We start from the raw sequence: 14,954 nt of genomic DNA, 5'->3' as shown, positions 1-14,954 counted from the left end.
AATATTTAAAAAAAAAAGAAGTTGGGTGCTTTCCTCATCGTCATGGACTGTTTTTGTATTTATTTGAATTTTAAAAAGTGATATTAAAATATAATCATCAGAGGGCTTCCCTGATGGTCCTGTGATTAAGACTCCATGCTTCTAATGCAGGGGACACAGGTTCAATCCTTGGTTGGGGAACTGAGATCCCACATGCTGCACAGTATGGCCAAAAAAATTTTTTTAATGTAATCATCAGGGGCATTTCCTGGTGGCCCAGTAGTAAAGAATCCGCCTGCCAATGCAGGAAACGTCCATTCGATCCCTGGGTCAGGAAGATACCCTGGAGGAGGAAATGGCTACCCACTCCAGTATTCTTGTCTAGAGAATCTCACAGATAGGGGAGCCTGGTGGGCTACAGTCCATGATGTCGCAATGAGTCTGACACGACTTAGAGACTAAACAACAATAACATCATCAGGGAGATTCCCTGGCGGGCCAGTTGGTTAAGACTCTGTACTTCTAATGTGGGGGAGCATGGGTTCAGTCCCTGGTTGGGGGACAATAAGACCCCCACATGCAACATGGTGCAGTCAAAAAATAATAATAATGACCATTGGGACTGAGTATTTTGGAGCACCCAACCCGCCGTTTAAATTTTGTGCCTCAAAATATAAGAGTTCCTCGCTCTGTTCAATACAGCATGTAGTAAGTGTTAATAAATGCTCCTAGAAGGAATGGTTGCAATATATAAAATCTAGTGTTTATTCCACAATGAGGGCTGTTTTTCACTTTGCCGGGGCAGTCACAACAAAATGCCACAGACTGGGTGGCTCACACAGCAGAAATTTATAGTCTCACAGTTGTGGAGGTCAGAAGTCGCAGATTGAGGTATGTTGGCAAGGTTGGTTTCTGCCGAGGCCTCTGTCCTTAGCTAGCAGATGGCTGCCTTCTCTCTGTGTCTTCAGTTTCCCTCTGGGAAATCGGATCCTAGCATCCGATTTTTTAAAGATAGGACCAGTTATTGTCAATTTCTCCTTTTGTCTCAGGATCCAGGATTACTGCAAACAGCTCAGGGTTAGGTAGTCTAGCTACACACAGCAGGGATATTCTGTTGCATGTGAGATTGAGTTTCCACAATCACCAGTGTGACTGGTGTCACATTAAGTTAGGACCTAAAGACCTCATTTTAACTTAATTGGCTCTTCCAAACTCTGTCTCCAAATAAACCCACATTCTGAAGTCCTGGGGTGTTAAGTCTTTAATATATGAATTGAGGAGCAGGCACAGTTTAGCCCATAAGAGGAGCAAACTCTTCAATGGGGCTTCATGTGCTAGGTGCTTTTTAAATTTTATTTATTTATTTGGCTGTGTCCCATCTTAGTTGTTGGGGCTTCCCTGGTGACTCAGAGGTTAAAGCGTGTAGCGTGTGGGATCTTTAGTTGTGGCACGCAAAATCTAGTTCCCTGACCAGGGGTGGAACCCATGTCCCTGCATCGGGAGCACAGAGTCTTAGCCATTGGACCACCAGGGAAGTTCCTAGGTGCTTTATTTACATTAACTTCTTTAAGTTTCACAAGATCCCCATAATTCAACAGGTTCTGTTATTATTCAACATTTTACCTGAAGAATTTGAGGCTCAGAGAAGTTATGTAACTTGCCCAAGGTCACACAGACAGTGAGGGCTGAATCTAAATTCACAATATCTGTCTTAATGTCAGCCAAATCTGAAATCCATCTAGGAAGTAGTAGTGGGGCAGAGTTGGTTCCTGACTAAACCATTCCTTTTTTATTGTGGCAAAATAGACATGATGTAAAACTGGCCTTTTAAATGGTTTTTGAGTGTGCAGTTTAGCGTGTTTGGTACATTCACACTGTAGTGCAGCCACCTGCATCATCCATCTCCATGACTTTTCAATTTTTCCAAACTGAAACTCTGTCCCCTTCAAACACTGACTCCCATTCCCCTTCCCTCAGCTCCTGGCACCCACTACTTTGCTTGTCTTTTTCATTTGACTCCTTTAAGGAGTACAGGTACAATTAAGGCTTCACAGGTAGCACAGTGGTAAAGAATCCGCCTGGCAAGCAAGCAGATACGGGTTTGAACCCTGGGTGGGGAAGATCCCTAGAGAAGGAAATGGCTACTCACTCCAGTATTCTTGCCTGGAAAATCTCATACCCAGAGGAGCCTGGCGGGCTACAGTTCATGGGGTCATGGACATGACTTAGTGACTAAACAATGATAATAGGTAGAATTATACAATATTTGTCCTTTTGCTTCCAGCTTATTTCACTGAACATGTCGTCTTCAGAGAAGGCAATGTCATCCCACTCCAGTACTCTTGCCTGGAAAATCCATGGATGGAGGAGCCTGGTGGGCTGCAGTCCATAGGGTAGCTAAGAGTCAGACACGACTGATCGACTTCACTTTCACTTTTCACTTTCACGCATTGGAGAAGGAAATGGCGGCTCACTCCACTGTTCCGGCCTGGAGAATCCCAGGGACGGGGGAGCGTCTATGGGGTCGCACAGAGTCGGACACGACGGAAGCGACTTAGCAGCAGCAGCAACAATATTCCAACCGTACATTTTAAAGTCACTTGGTTCCGCCCTTATTAGCTGTGTGACCTTGGGGAAATTAATTCTCTGAGCCTCAGTTTGCTCCTGCGTAAAACAGCCCACACAAAACCGGGGTGTGGGGAAGACTACATGAATGAATAAATTTAAAAGGTGGAGATAAGCCTTCAACAGCATCAAAGGCAGATGCAAGGGGCGTGCAGTGGCAGCCTTTGGTCAGCAGGGGCCGCTACCAGGGCCTCCGGGGGTCTTCCTGTCCTCCCTGCGCCGCAGCATGCGCATGCGCAGCAGAGCCTCCCTGCAGAGGTTACTTTTTTCTCTTGGTTCCTCCCCGCCCTTTACCTCCCCGCGGGTATTTATTACTGCAGACCCGGAGCCTGGCTGTAGCTGCTTTCTCTATGCTGAAGCTCTGCTTCCCCCCCAGGTTTCTGGGTCAGGTGGGGAGTTGTCCTCTGCCAACACCTGGCCCCATCTCTACAGCTTCAGGGTGGAACTCCTCCCCATGGGGGTTAGAGTGTAGAAAGAGAAGTTTCTCAGTCGTATCCGACTCTTTGCAACCCCGAGGATTGTAGCTTACCAGGCTGCTCTGTCCATGGGATTCTCCAGACAAGAATACTGGAGTGGGTTGCCACTTCCTTCGCTAGGGAATCTTCCTGATCCAGGGATTGAACCCAGATCTCCCGCACTGCAGGCAGGCTCTTTACCATCTGAGCCACCAGGGAAGCCCTGTATGGGGAGGGGTGTCTTAAATTTCGCCATCCTCCTCTCCTCAGCTTCTTTAATTTAGACTAAGTTACCAGGCAAGCGCATGCACCCTTTGGGGAACGCATTTTCAGCAGATGGATATCCAGCTTCTCATTCTTAATAAATGGTTTATCTTATTATTTTTTTTAATGTTTAAAGTGCACTCAGCATACGACGTGTGCTAGGCTCCGTCTTAGGCACTTGACAGCACTTCCTTGCAAAATAGAACATTTCAGAGAAGAAAAGCAAAGGTTTTCATTAATAGGGTTGAATTTGCTCGCAAGCGAATAGATTGTTTATTGAGAAATTTTATCTTGCTGCTGCTGCTAAGTCGCTTCAGTCGTGTCCGACTCTGTGAGACCCCATAGACGGCAGCCCACCAAGCTCCCCCGTCCCTGGGATTCTCCAGGCAAGAACAGAGCCTAGCGCACGTTGTATGCTGAGTGCACTTTAAACATTAAAAAATTAAGATGAAACATTTATTAAGAATAAGAATTAATAAGGAGACATTTATTTCAACCCATCTGCTGAAAACGCGTCCCCCAAAGGGTGCATGCCCTTGCCTGGTAAAATTAATATAAAACGTTCCTCACACGAACACAGGCGCACGTGTTTGAACACCCGGGATTGAGCTAAGGCATTGACTTTAGCTGCCTGCAGCTCTGCGTCTCGGTCGTTCAATAGATATTTAGGGAGCAGCGCCTTACTGCCTCAGTTTCCCCCTGGGTTAAACGTGGGATAGTGATAGTAATCTTTGATTAAATGAAATCAGGGCTGTGACCGCGCTTTACAAAGCAAAATGCGTAAAGCCCTTTGTAGGGATAGGAGAAGACAGTCTTATTTTAGAGTCTATCCGAACTTGCATAGCTTTTTACAGAGGCACAACTGTTTCTTCTCCTTCCAGCGCAGGGAAATCACTGCAGGCTCCCTTCTTTTGACAGCGTGAATTTAGGGGAAGATTTATTGAAGGGGATTTATTTACACTAATGAGAATATGATTACCTGATGCAATATACTTATGAGCGCCTACTGTGTACCAGGCATTGAGCTGGGCTCTTTATAAAGAATAAAGAACCTGAATTACATGCCAGTTCTTTCCCTGGAGTAGAAGATCCGATATACAACGGTTTCTTAGGGTCAGATCAGGACACGAATACAAAATAGTGTTCCTGCGCCTCCCCCTGGAGAGAAAATGAAGTAGAAAATGAGATTGCGCATGTGGAAAAGCGCTTAGCTCCCACGCTTGCGACGCAGCAAGCCAGTCCCTAAAATGTGTTCTATAATGGTAACGATAACTAATTAGAAATAACTGAGGAGTATTGAGAACTGTGTCAGACTCGGTGCTAATCCCTCTAAATGTATTTAGTGAATTTTACTCTCCCTCAAAGAAGTAGTATTGATCATCCCGTTGCGCAGATAAAGAAACTGAAGCATAGAAAAACCTGCATATCTAATGTAAGAACACTTAAAGTGATGGAGCTGATAAGGTGTTTTATTTACTGTTTTATCCACAAAACCGATAGCAATGCCTGCCGTAGTAGACGGTGAATTTGTCGTTGTGGGAAAAGTGGGTGATTAATATCTGCTTTTGAAAAGGTTTTTTTGTTTTAAGAAATAATTAAAGACGGGTGACTGCAGAACTAGTCCAGAGGTCCAAGTACTCTTCTCCCAGTCCCGGACCTAGTACTGTCAATCATCTTACACCATATCAAACCTTAATCTTAGTACAATCCACAGACCCTATTCACATCGTAATATCCTTTTCACTGAAGTGCTTGGCACTTTGCAAAATGACATAGTTCCTAACATATGGTTAATAGTCGCAGCTAAAATGCCACTCTGCTTTCTGCATCTAAGTAGTGCATCCTGGAGGCGTGCACCCAGCTCGAGGCAACCACGCCCCCGGGAAAATCCAAGCATGGAATGCAGACCCTCGGTATTAGAGCAGCCCCGCCGCCGCCTAAGGGGTTACCGGGGCGGGGTGTTGTTGGGGAGGGTGTTCATGCGCTTGCGCGCCGCGTCGCTTCGCTCCGCCCCCGAAGCGCGGTCAGATGACCCGCCCAACCGGCGTCGGCCTATAAAGTCTCGGGTGTTGACGTCAGCGTTCTCTTCCGCCGTCGTCGCCGCCATCCTCGGCGCGACCTAGCTCGCTCGGATCTGCTTGGGAGAATCCACCGCCATCCGCCACCATGGTGAGCAACGCTGTTCAACCGGGGACCTGAAACGGCAGCGAAGCCTCGGCAGGGCTGGCGCTGCCAAGCCTGGGGACTTGCGGCCTCCCTGATTGGGAGGAGACATGGCGGCGGCGGGGCCGGCGGGGCCGGGGCAGGTGAAGCGGCTGCCGCCATGTCGGCGCGCCGCACTGCTCGCGACCTCCGCTTCCGGGGGCGCCGCCGCCTCCCGGGGTCCGGGGTCCGGCTAAAGCTGGGGCGGAGGCGGGGCGGGGGGGTATGATGATGTGGCAGACGCTGTAATGGCGGGCGCCGCAGCGCGAGCCGGGAGAGGGGAGCCGCCTTATGTAACCCGCGGGCCGGGAGTTTCAGTCTGATTTTCTGTCGGGAGCCATGGGCGTCTTGGAAATGGCTAAAGGAGAGAAGAGAAGACCTTTAGAAGCGCCCGATCTTCTCCCGCTGTGTAATGTTATTTTGGTCTCTTGTCTTTCTTGAACCTCCCAATTGTGAACACCTGATCCTGGAGCCACGAGGTGGAGGTTCGCGCCTGTTAGGGCTGCGCAACCCCCCCTCCCCCAAACCGGGGGTGGCATATTTACGAATCAAAGGTGGGGTGTTGGCTCTGACCCCCACAACCCCAGCGAGGGGTGACCTTGGAGTTCGGAGAGCCCTTTTGGTTGGGAAGCCTCGAGGTATACCAGTGGCCGCACAGTGGGACACTTGAGGTTCAGCCAGACCCCATGAGACTCCAGTATCTACGTAGTATAAAGGGAGTCTGTTGTCACTCATTGGGACTTAGTCCCCAGTTTCCGTTCTGAGTTGTCACTTTGGGTGTGACAGCCAAGATTAGGCTTTTCAGGGACAGGGTGAGTTGGACATCTTTAAAGGGGTGTTAACAAAGAAAGGGGGATTTAGGTCGGAGTTGGCAGCACCAGGGACCAGCCTCTTTTGGCTAGGGCCTTGCAGCCTCTATTGATCAAAGTCTCTGTGCCAAGGGTCCTTCCTGGAGTGCTGGCCTGTCATGACCCTCCCCTCCTCCACCCTGCCCAGGTGAACTTCACAGTAGACCAGATCCGGGCCATCATGGACAAGAAGGCCAACATCCGGAACATGTCTGTCATCGCCCACGTGGACCATGGCAAGTCCACTCTGACAGACTCCCTGGTGTGTAAGGCGGGTATCATCGCCTCTGCCCGGGCTGGGGAGACCCGCTTCACTGACACCCGGAAGGACGAGCAGGAGCGTTGCATCACCATCAAGTCAACGTGAGCAAGTCCCCTGGTGTCATCTCCACAGGGAAAGCGGGGTGCTGCTTGCTCTGAGTCCTTGGTAGTGGGCGGGGTGGACAGACATAGGCCTTTTCCCACAGGGTTTTGGGGAGAGGAGCACTTTGGAGTTGGGCTTCTGAACTGGGAGGGATGATGGAGCTTCATCTAGTGGGATGGGCACCTTTGTCTCCAGGGGAAGAGGTACAGTGACGGGTGGTAGAGTTAAGGAGGTTGGAGGGGAAGGGAGCTGGGGGCTCTTGGCAATGTCTGGAGAAGTCTGAGGATGGTATTGGCATCCGGGGTCAATGCCAAAGTCTTGCTCTGCGCATGGCAGCCCTGAGTTTTCTGATCCTAGATGTCATGGTGAGAACCTCATTCCACCCCAAAGAAAAAGCAGTGACGGCAGTTGTCTTCATTTAGTCGTTTGTCCTTGGTCATTGCTCTGAGACTCACTTCCCTGCAGGGCAGGGAAGGGTGGAAAGGAGCCTTTGGGCTTTCTAGCTCCTATGCAGTAGTTGCTTTTTTACAACAGGTGTGTCAAGCCTGGGACGACCTAGGTGGACTCTGGTGCCAGGGAAGTGGCTGTCCCTGGCAGAGGGTGCACAAAGATAAATGTCCCAGATGGCGGTGGCATTTCTGTTGGGAGTCTTAAGTTCATCTTTAGGGATGAGTAATGCAAGGAGAGGGGACAGGTTGCAGCATCTGCCTGGCTTTTTATTGGACCCCAGCCTCACTTAGGAATGAAGAGTGTCCGTCCTGACTCCCCCTCGGTGGGAACCTGATTGACCACAGGCCAGGCTAAGGTGTGGCTTCCACCTGGCTCACCTGTCGCCATTGTTTCAGGGCCATCTCCCTTTTCTACGAGCTTTCAGAGAACGACTTGAATTTCATCAAGCAGAGCAAGGATGGCTCTGGCTTCCTCATCAACCTCATTGATTCCCCTGGGCACGTCGACTTTTCCTCAGAGGTGACAGCCGCACTCCGTGTCACTGACGGTGCCTTGGTGGTGGTGGACTGTGTGTCTGGTAAGCAGTGGGCACCCCCTAGGACAGCCTGGAACCTGGTGCTGTCCCTTCTCTGGCTGCAAGAGCCGCCTCATCCCCTGCTGTTCTGCAGGTGTGTGTGTGCAGACAGAGACGGTGCTGCGCCAGGCCATCGCTGAGCGCATCAAGCCAGTGCTGATGATGAACAAGATGGACCGGGCCCTGCTTGAGCTGCAACTGGAGCCTGAGGAGCTCTACCAAACCTTCCAGCGTATCGTGGAGAATGTCAACGTCATTATCTCCACCTATGGCGAGGGCGAGAGTGGCCCCATGGGCAACATCATGGTAGGACAGCCTGACTGCTGGGTTTAGGGTACTTTTCTCTGCTGTCTTCATAGTAGCCCCTTCGCTGCTCCTGTGGGGCAGACTGGAAGGGCTGTGGTCTTGAGCTGCCCCTGGGGAACTGCTTCTGAATCAGTGACTTCCTGGGGATTCTTTGGAGGTGGAAGCTGGGGATCCAAGGAACCTTAGAGTGACAGGAAAGCTGGACTTTTGGGGAGGTGAGGTAGTGGCTCCCCCTGCTTGCTGACAGGTGCATGGGGCAGTCCCTGTGGGATCTTTGCGCGCACACACACACACACCCCACCCCCGCAGCGGTTGGGTACCTTGTACATGATGACTGAAATTTCTTCACTTTGACCTGATGGCTACTGAAGAAATCTAAGGTCTGAGGCATGGAGTGCCTGGGGATTTTGTAGCTGTGGTTTCCGTCCGTCTATTCCAGCTAAACTGTCTCCCGTTCTTGCAGATTGACCCCGTTCTTGGTACTGTTGGCTTTGGATCTGGTCTCCATGGTTGGGCCTTTACCCTGAAGCAGTTTGCAGAGATGTATGTGGCCAAGTTTGCCGCCAAGGGCGAGGGACAGCTAGGGCCTGCTGAGCGGGCCAAGAAGGTGGAGGATATGATGAAAAAGCTGTGGGGAGACCGGTAAGTGTTCGAGACACAGCTCAAGTGTCTGTAGGGTCATTCCCACCCAGGTTACCCCCTCCCCCGCCGTTGATTTCTCTAACTCTTGGGTTGGGTGTTCTTCGAACAGGTACTTTGATCCAGCCACTGGCAAGTTCAGCAAGTCAGCCAACAGCCCTGATGGCAAGAAGCTGCCACGGACATTCTGCCAGCTCATCCTGGACCCAATCTTCAAGGTGAGCCAGTGTAAGCTTGGTAGATACCCATTCCCAGGGCTGTCCTTGGGCTCCCCATATAGTCTGGTACCCAACCTGCTGCAACTGATGGCAAGATGCCACAAGGCAAGGCAGGGTCAGGCTGCATGTCAGTTCCTGAAACAAGGATGAGACAGCATGATATCAGAAGGCCCCCATTTCAGCCCTGGCTAGCAGGTCTCCCACATTCTTGGGCTGCATCTTGGGGTCAGTCAGCCTCCTTGACTGGGGAGCAGGCGAGATGTGGCAGAAAGGACTGACTATTGTAAGCCCGTGAGTTTTCGGTGAGAATGTGCCCACGTACATAGGGTGGGTTTTTTAAGTCTGTTGAGAGATTTCCTTATTTGCTAGATTAAGTCAGGCGTTTGATGGTAAGTGAGGATTTTTGCAGTTTTGGCCCTGCTCCATCCATGCCCTTCAGGCTCTAACACGTAACTGCAGACTTTGAGTATGTTCCCAAACCCACTTTGCTCTTTCCTGCATGTTAGGTGTTTGATGCAATCATGAACTTCAAGAAAGAGGAGACGGCAAAACTAATTGAAAAACTGGACATCAAGTTGGACAGTGAAGATAAGGACAAGGAGGGCAAACCACTTCTGAAGGTGAGTGGAGAGGCTCTCCCTGGAGTCCCTCTTTCTTGGAGCTGCTTGTGTTGATTTTCGTTCTGGTCTCTTGCTAACATTTCCCCCTCATATCCTCTACTCCAGGCTGTGATGCGCCGCTGGCTGCCTGCTGGGGATGCCCTGCTGCAGATGATCACCATCCACCTGCCTTCCCCTGTGACGGCCCAGAAGTACCGCTGTGAGCTCCTGTATGAGGGTCCCCCAGACGACGAGGCAGCCATGGGTATGTGGGGCCTGCCTGCACCCCGGGGGCCTGATGCTGGACAGAGCCTCAGTTTGGAAAGCTGAGCTGTCATGGAATCACGTTTTCCCCTTTGGGGGTTTTATTTCTCTTCTCAGGCATTAAAAGCTGTGATCCCAAAGGCCCTCTCATGATGTACATTTCCAAAATGGTGCCGACCTCTGACAAAGGTCGGTTCTATGCCTTCGGCCGGGTCTTCTCAGGGCTGGTGTCTACTGGCCTGAAGGTCCGCATCATGGGACCCAACTATACTCCTGGGAAGAAGGAGGACCTGTACCTGAAGCCGATCCAGAGGTGAGGTACTCAGGGAGTTAGAGGGGGCTGAACAGCCTCCTGCTGCTCCTCCATCCAGTGAGGGGGGAAGGGTGGGGTCATCTGAATGTAAGACCTGCTGGGGGGAGGAATAGTACCCTTCCTCCCAACTAAGGATTCTCAGTGTGACACAGTCCTGAGCTGGGAAGCAGGTAGGAAATTAGAGTGATAGGATAGTTAAGGTGCCTCGAGAGCAGGCCCTGATCCCAAAGACCTCAGTTGAGGGTGGTACCCCCCAGTCAACCGGTGCAGGTGTGGGATTGCCCTGACTGTACTAGCGTGCAGAGGCTTGCATAGGCACAGCAGCACTTTGCCTGGTCTTCTGGTGATAGAGCCAGAACCATCACTGAGATGTCACTGGGTTACTGGCCCCTGGTGAGCTGGCTCTGTCCCTCTAGACATGAAGACAGGCACAGGCTCAAAGGAGGGGAACTTTGTGCTTCCACTGAAGGAGGCTTGGGTTCAGTCGCTGGTCCAAAAATTAATACATGCAGTGTGGTACTACTAGAAAAACAAGGGAGGCTTGTCTGGTGACTTGGGGATCTGCCACACAAGTGCTAGTGTGTTGACATCTTTTGTGTCATTCCCCCTTCCCCAGGACAATCCTGATGATGGGCCGTTACGTGGAGCCCATCGAGGATGTGCCTTGTGGCAACATTGTGGGTCTGGTGGGCGTGGACCAGTTCCTGGTGAAGACTGGCACCATCACCACCTTCGAGCATGCCCACAACATGCGGGTGATGAAGTTCAGCGTGAGCCCTGTTGTCAGGGTCGCTGTGGAGGCCAAGAACCCGGCCGACCTGCCCAAGCTGGTGGAAGGTCTGAAGCGGCTGGCCAAGTCAGACCCCATGGTGCAGGTGGGTGCCCCTTGGCCAGAGGTGACATCTACCACAGTGGCTTGTTGACTTGTTGATGGTTGATGTGGTGTGACTGGGCTGACCTGGCAGAACTCCCGCCCATTTAAATGGTGGTTTTCCACCTAGGAATCCAACTTTGATACACTACTTTGATACAGTCTCTTCAGACTGGTTGGATCCTGAGGCTCTTTTTAGAAGGTTAACGTTGAAAACTAGTAAAACGGGCCCTGATACCTTCCCCCTCAATCCTGTTTTGGGAGTCCACCTTGTCCAGCTGGAGCTGACTTTCCACTTGCCCCCTGGAATCCCTTGGCTTACTGCTTGGTCTCGGGGTCAGTGTTGGGCTGACTCTTGGCCTTCTGCAGTGCATCATCGAGGAGTCCGGGGAGCACATTATCGCGGGGGCTGGGGAGCTGCACTTGGAGATCTGCCTCAAGGACCTGGAGGAGGATCATGCTTGCATCCCCATCAAGGTGAGGTTGGTGCTGCCACGCAGTGACAGCTGGAGGCCTGCATGCCCTATACCAAAAGGGCTGTTGGAGAGCATGACCTGGGTGGGCTCTGAGGGTCCCGCTGGTGGGGGGGGGGGGTCACTCGGTTCTCCTTCCTTCAGCCCCTTCTTGCCAGATAATATGTGCTGTTGTGGCATCAGCTCTGTAGATGCGCAGGTAGGGTTGGAGTGTGAGGGGTCTGCTAACTTCTGCTAACAAGTTTACAAAAAAAAACTTGGGTAAAGGGCAGACACTGAGGTTCTGTAGGTGGCCCCACCATCCCCAGCTGGTACACCCTGGTTTCCATTTTCTGCTTTTTCATAAAAGTGAGCTCAGATCTGTGTCTGCTTGGCTGAGGTTTTGGGTTTCTTTACATGCTGTTTTTCCTTGTTAAACCTTTTTAGTTCCGTTCTTCAGGGAATTGACAGTTTTTTCATGTTTTTTTCTAAATAAGGAAACTCTACTGAAATGGGATCTTGCACTTGTATGTTTGCAATCACTTTTCTATTAATACTGCATATATAGTTCTACGAGAAGTGTATTTAGCCAGCCCTGTTGGCAGTGGGCATTTAGCGAGTAGCTAGCTGCACACCTATTTACACGAAGTCAGGTGGAGCCTGCTCTGCTCTCTATTCTCTGCCAGTGTGAAGCGGGTATCATTAGGAAGGTGGTGTTCTGGGGTGTCTGTTTTCTGGGGCAGGCCTAACCCTGCACGTTCCTCTTCCAGAAATCTGACCCAGTTGTCTCGTACCGGGAGACTGTCAGTGAGGAGTCGAACGTGCTCTGCCTGTCCAAGTCCCCCAACAAGCACAATAGGCTTTACATGAAGGCGCGGCCCTTCCCTGATGGCCTGGCTGAGGACATCGACAAGGGCGAGGTGTCCGCCCGCCAGGAGCTCAAGCAGCGGGCCCGCTACCTGGCTGAGAAGTACGAGTGGGACGTGGCTGAGGCCCGTAAGATCTGGTGCTTCGGCCCTGATGGCACGGGCCCCAACATCCTCACGGACATCACCAAGGGTGTACAGTACCTCAATGAAATCAAGGACAGTGTGGTGGCTGGCTTCCAGTGGGCCACCAAGGAGGTGAGGGGGTGCTCAGGCACAGCGCTGCAGGGCCAGTCAGCGGGCGAGGTGGGATTGTGTGTGGTATTTTGAACAGACAGTTATGGCCAGCCTGTCCCTCGGCTGCTGTGGAGGTGGGTTCTTGACGATGGTCCTCCTTCCTCCATAGGGGGCGCTGTGCGAGGAGAATATGCGGGGCGTGCGCTTTGACGTCCATGATGTGACGCTGCACGCTGATGCCATCCACCGTGGGGGTGGCCAGATCATCCCCACAGCTCGGCGCTGCCTGTATGCCAGTGTGCTGACTGCCCAGCCCCGGCTCATGGAGCCCATCTATCTTGTGGAGATCCAGGTAAGGGGGCTGGGCCGGGAACCTCCAGCTGCTGTTTTTGGTTCCGTCCTGCCCAGCAGCTGCTCAGAGCCCTTTTTTGCCCGACAGTGTCCGGAACAAGTGGTTGGTGGCATCTACGGTGTCCTGAACAGAAAGCGGGGCCACGTCTTTGAGGAGACCCAGGTGGCCGGCACTCCCATGTTTGTTGTGAAGGCCTACCTCCCTGTCAATGAGTCCTTTGGTGAGTACCAGTCTGGCGTGGTCCTCAGATGCCCACTGCCTTCTGGGTGGAGTCCAACAGATGGAGCCCTGGCCTATCCTCTCTCATCATGAAGGGCGCTCCCTCCTGCAGTTTTTTGCAGCACGCTTGTGAAGGAGGGGATGACCTATTTCTCTCTCTTGTGGGTCTTAGGACTGTTGATTTAGTGGAGAGGCCTCGGCCTGTGGATCTAAGCACAGCCACAGAGCAGCCATGCTGGAGATCTGGCTCGTCCTCAGAAGGTGCAGATGGAGGCCTGGGGCTTAGGAAGGGCCTGCCCTGCCTCACTCTTGAATCAGTAGCCCTTGAGGGAACCTTCGGGTGAAGTGTAGGGATCCGCGGGTGTGTCTGTGTCCTGGTCTCGGCCAGGGGACCGTGAGGCACGCACCTGGGCTTCCCAGTGAGCACTGTTTGCCCCTTCTGCAGGCTTCACCGCTGACCTGAGGTCCAACACGGGTGGCCAGGCCTTCCCCCAGTGTGTGTTCGACCACTGGCAGATCCTGCCCGGTGACCCCTTTGACAACACCAGCCGCCCCAGTCAGGTGGTGGCGGAGACACGCAAGCGCAAAGGCCTGAAGGAAGGCATCCCAGCCTTGGACAACTTCCTGGACAAGTTGTAGGCGGCCTCCGCTTAGCCTGCCACTGGGTGGGACTTGGCGCGGCCCCTGCGCCCAGGGACAAGTGACCACAGCAACAAGCCACCACATTCTCCACAACACCTCGAGGCTGTCCAGACCCAGTAATGCTCTGCCTGACAGGTTTCTGGGGCCCACTTTGTGCCATCACTCAACATGAACACTTGATGCTGTTTCTTTCGATATTTATTTCCAGATTTCAGGGGCAACAAGTGCCCTCGGAGCAGGGACTTATCTGGTCGGTGGGGATGGGGGAGGGGATGGGACAACCAATACTTTTTTGTTGAGAGGGAAACTTAATGTCAAAAAGTTAAAAATAAACGCATTAAGAGGTTTATTTGGGTAAATGGCCCCTAGTGGATTTTCCTCCAGAAGGGGGCAAGAAACAAGCGGGTAGATGTTCTCTTTGGACAGAAGCTAGAAGGCAGGAAACCCCGCCCGCACAGTGTCACTGAGCACCTCCAGCTGTATTAGTGCCATTGGAATAATAAACTCAACATGGTGGAGATTGTGTGTATGTGGTCTTTAATCTGCTCAGGCTCAAATGGGCTCCCTGGGCCAGTGAGTAAGGCCATCGGTGATACTCCAGTACAGGGGTGAGTGTCCAAGTGACAGTCCAGCAGTCCATCTGTCACAAGGCCAGCAGACGTCTGTGCTGTCCACAAGGGCAGCCACTTTGCCCATGTGTCCCCTAAGCGTTACAAATGGGAGAGTGTGCCTTAAGAACTGAGTGCTGGGTTGGCAGAATAGCTTGTTTGGATTTTTCTGTAACCTGTCAGGGAAATAAACTGAAGAACTTTTTGGCAAACCCAGTATTTACATAATTGACACTGGTGGTGCTGTAGCAGTCAGTTCAGGCCTGGAAGATTGCCTGGGTGCTCACTTTGGACCCATCCTCCCTGTGGTGGCTCAGAGGTTAAAGTGTCTGCCTGCTATGGGGGAAGATCCCCTGGAGAAGGAAATGGCAACCCACTCATGTATTCTTGCCTGGAGAATCCCATGGACAGAGAAGCCTGGTAGGCTACAGTCCACAGAGTTGCAAAGACTGAGCAACTTCACTTTAAATTTCCCTTGTGGCTACGTCTATGCAGTTGCTAAGTTGTGTCTGACTCTTGCAACCTCGTAGACTGAAGCCCCCCAGGCCCAGGCAAGAATACTGGAGTGGGTAGCCATTTCCTTCTCCAGGGTTTTTTTCCTACACAG

At 51.8% G+C, this 14,954-nt stretch overlaps 1 protein-coding gene across 1 annotated transcript; it reads left to right on the top strand.

The window, feature by feature from the left end:
• Window positions 5,389–14,259, top strand: EEF2 (eukaryotic translation elongation factor 2). Its single transcript, XM_005682572.3, has 15 exons — window positions 5,389–5,492; window positions 6,522–6,736; window positions 7,583–7,764; window positions 7,856–8,067; window positions 8,531–8,709; window positions 8,819–8,924; window positions 9,431–9,544; window positions 9,650–9,788; window positions 9,905–10,100; window positions 10,717–10,975; window positions 11,341–11,448; window positions 12,194–12,547; window positions 12,696–12,878; window positions 12,966–13,098; window positions 13,543–14,259. The coding sequence occupies exons 1-15, from the start codon at window positions 5,490–5,492 to the stop codon at window positions 13,734–13,736; spliced, it is 2,577 nt and encodes an 858-aa protein (XP_005682629.2). The 5' UTR covers window positions 5,389–5,489; the 3' UTR covers window positions 13,737–14,259.

This window comes from Capra hircus, chromosome 7 (assembly GCF_001704415.2).
Source record: "Capra hircus breed San Clemente chromosome 7, ASM170441v1, whole genome shotgun sequence".
Classification (NCBI taxonomy): Eukaryota; Metazoa; Chordata; class Mammalia; order Artiodactyla; family Bovidae; genus Capra; species Capra hircus.
Note: the sequence above shows the minus strand (reverse complement) of the source record. Positions and strands in the feature narration are given on the sequence as shown.

Coding starts and splice junctions, on each gene's coding strand:
- EEF2 (XM_005682572.3), top strand. Junction 10,101..10,716: donor TACCTGAAGCCGATCCAGAG/GTGAGGTACTCA, acceptor CCCCTTCCCCAG/GACAATCCTGATGATGGGCC. Junction 11,449..12,193: donor ATGCTTGCATCCCCATCAAG/GTGAGGTTGGTG, acceptor TTCCTCTTCCAG/AAATCTGACCCAGTTGTCTC.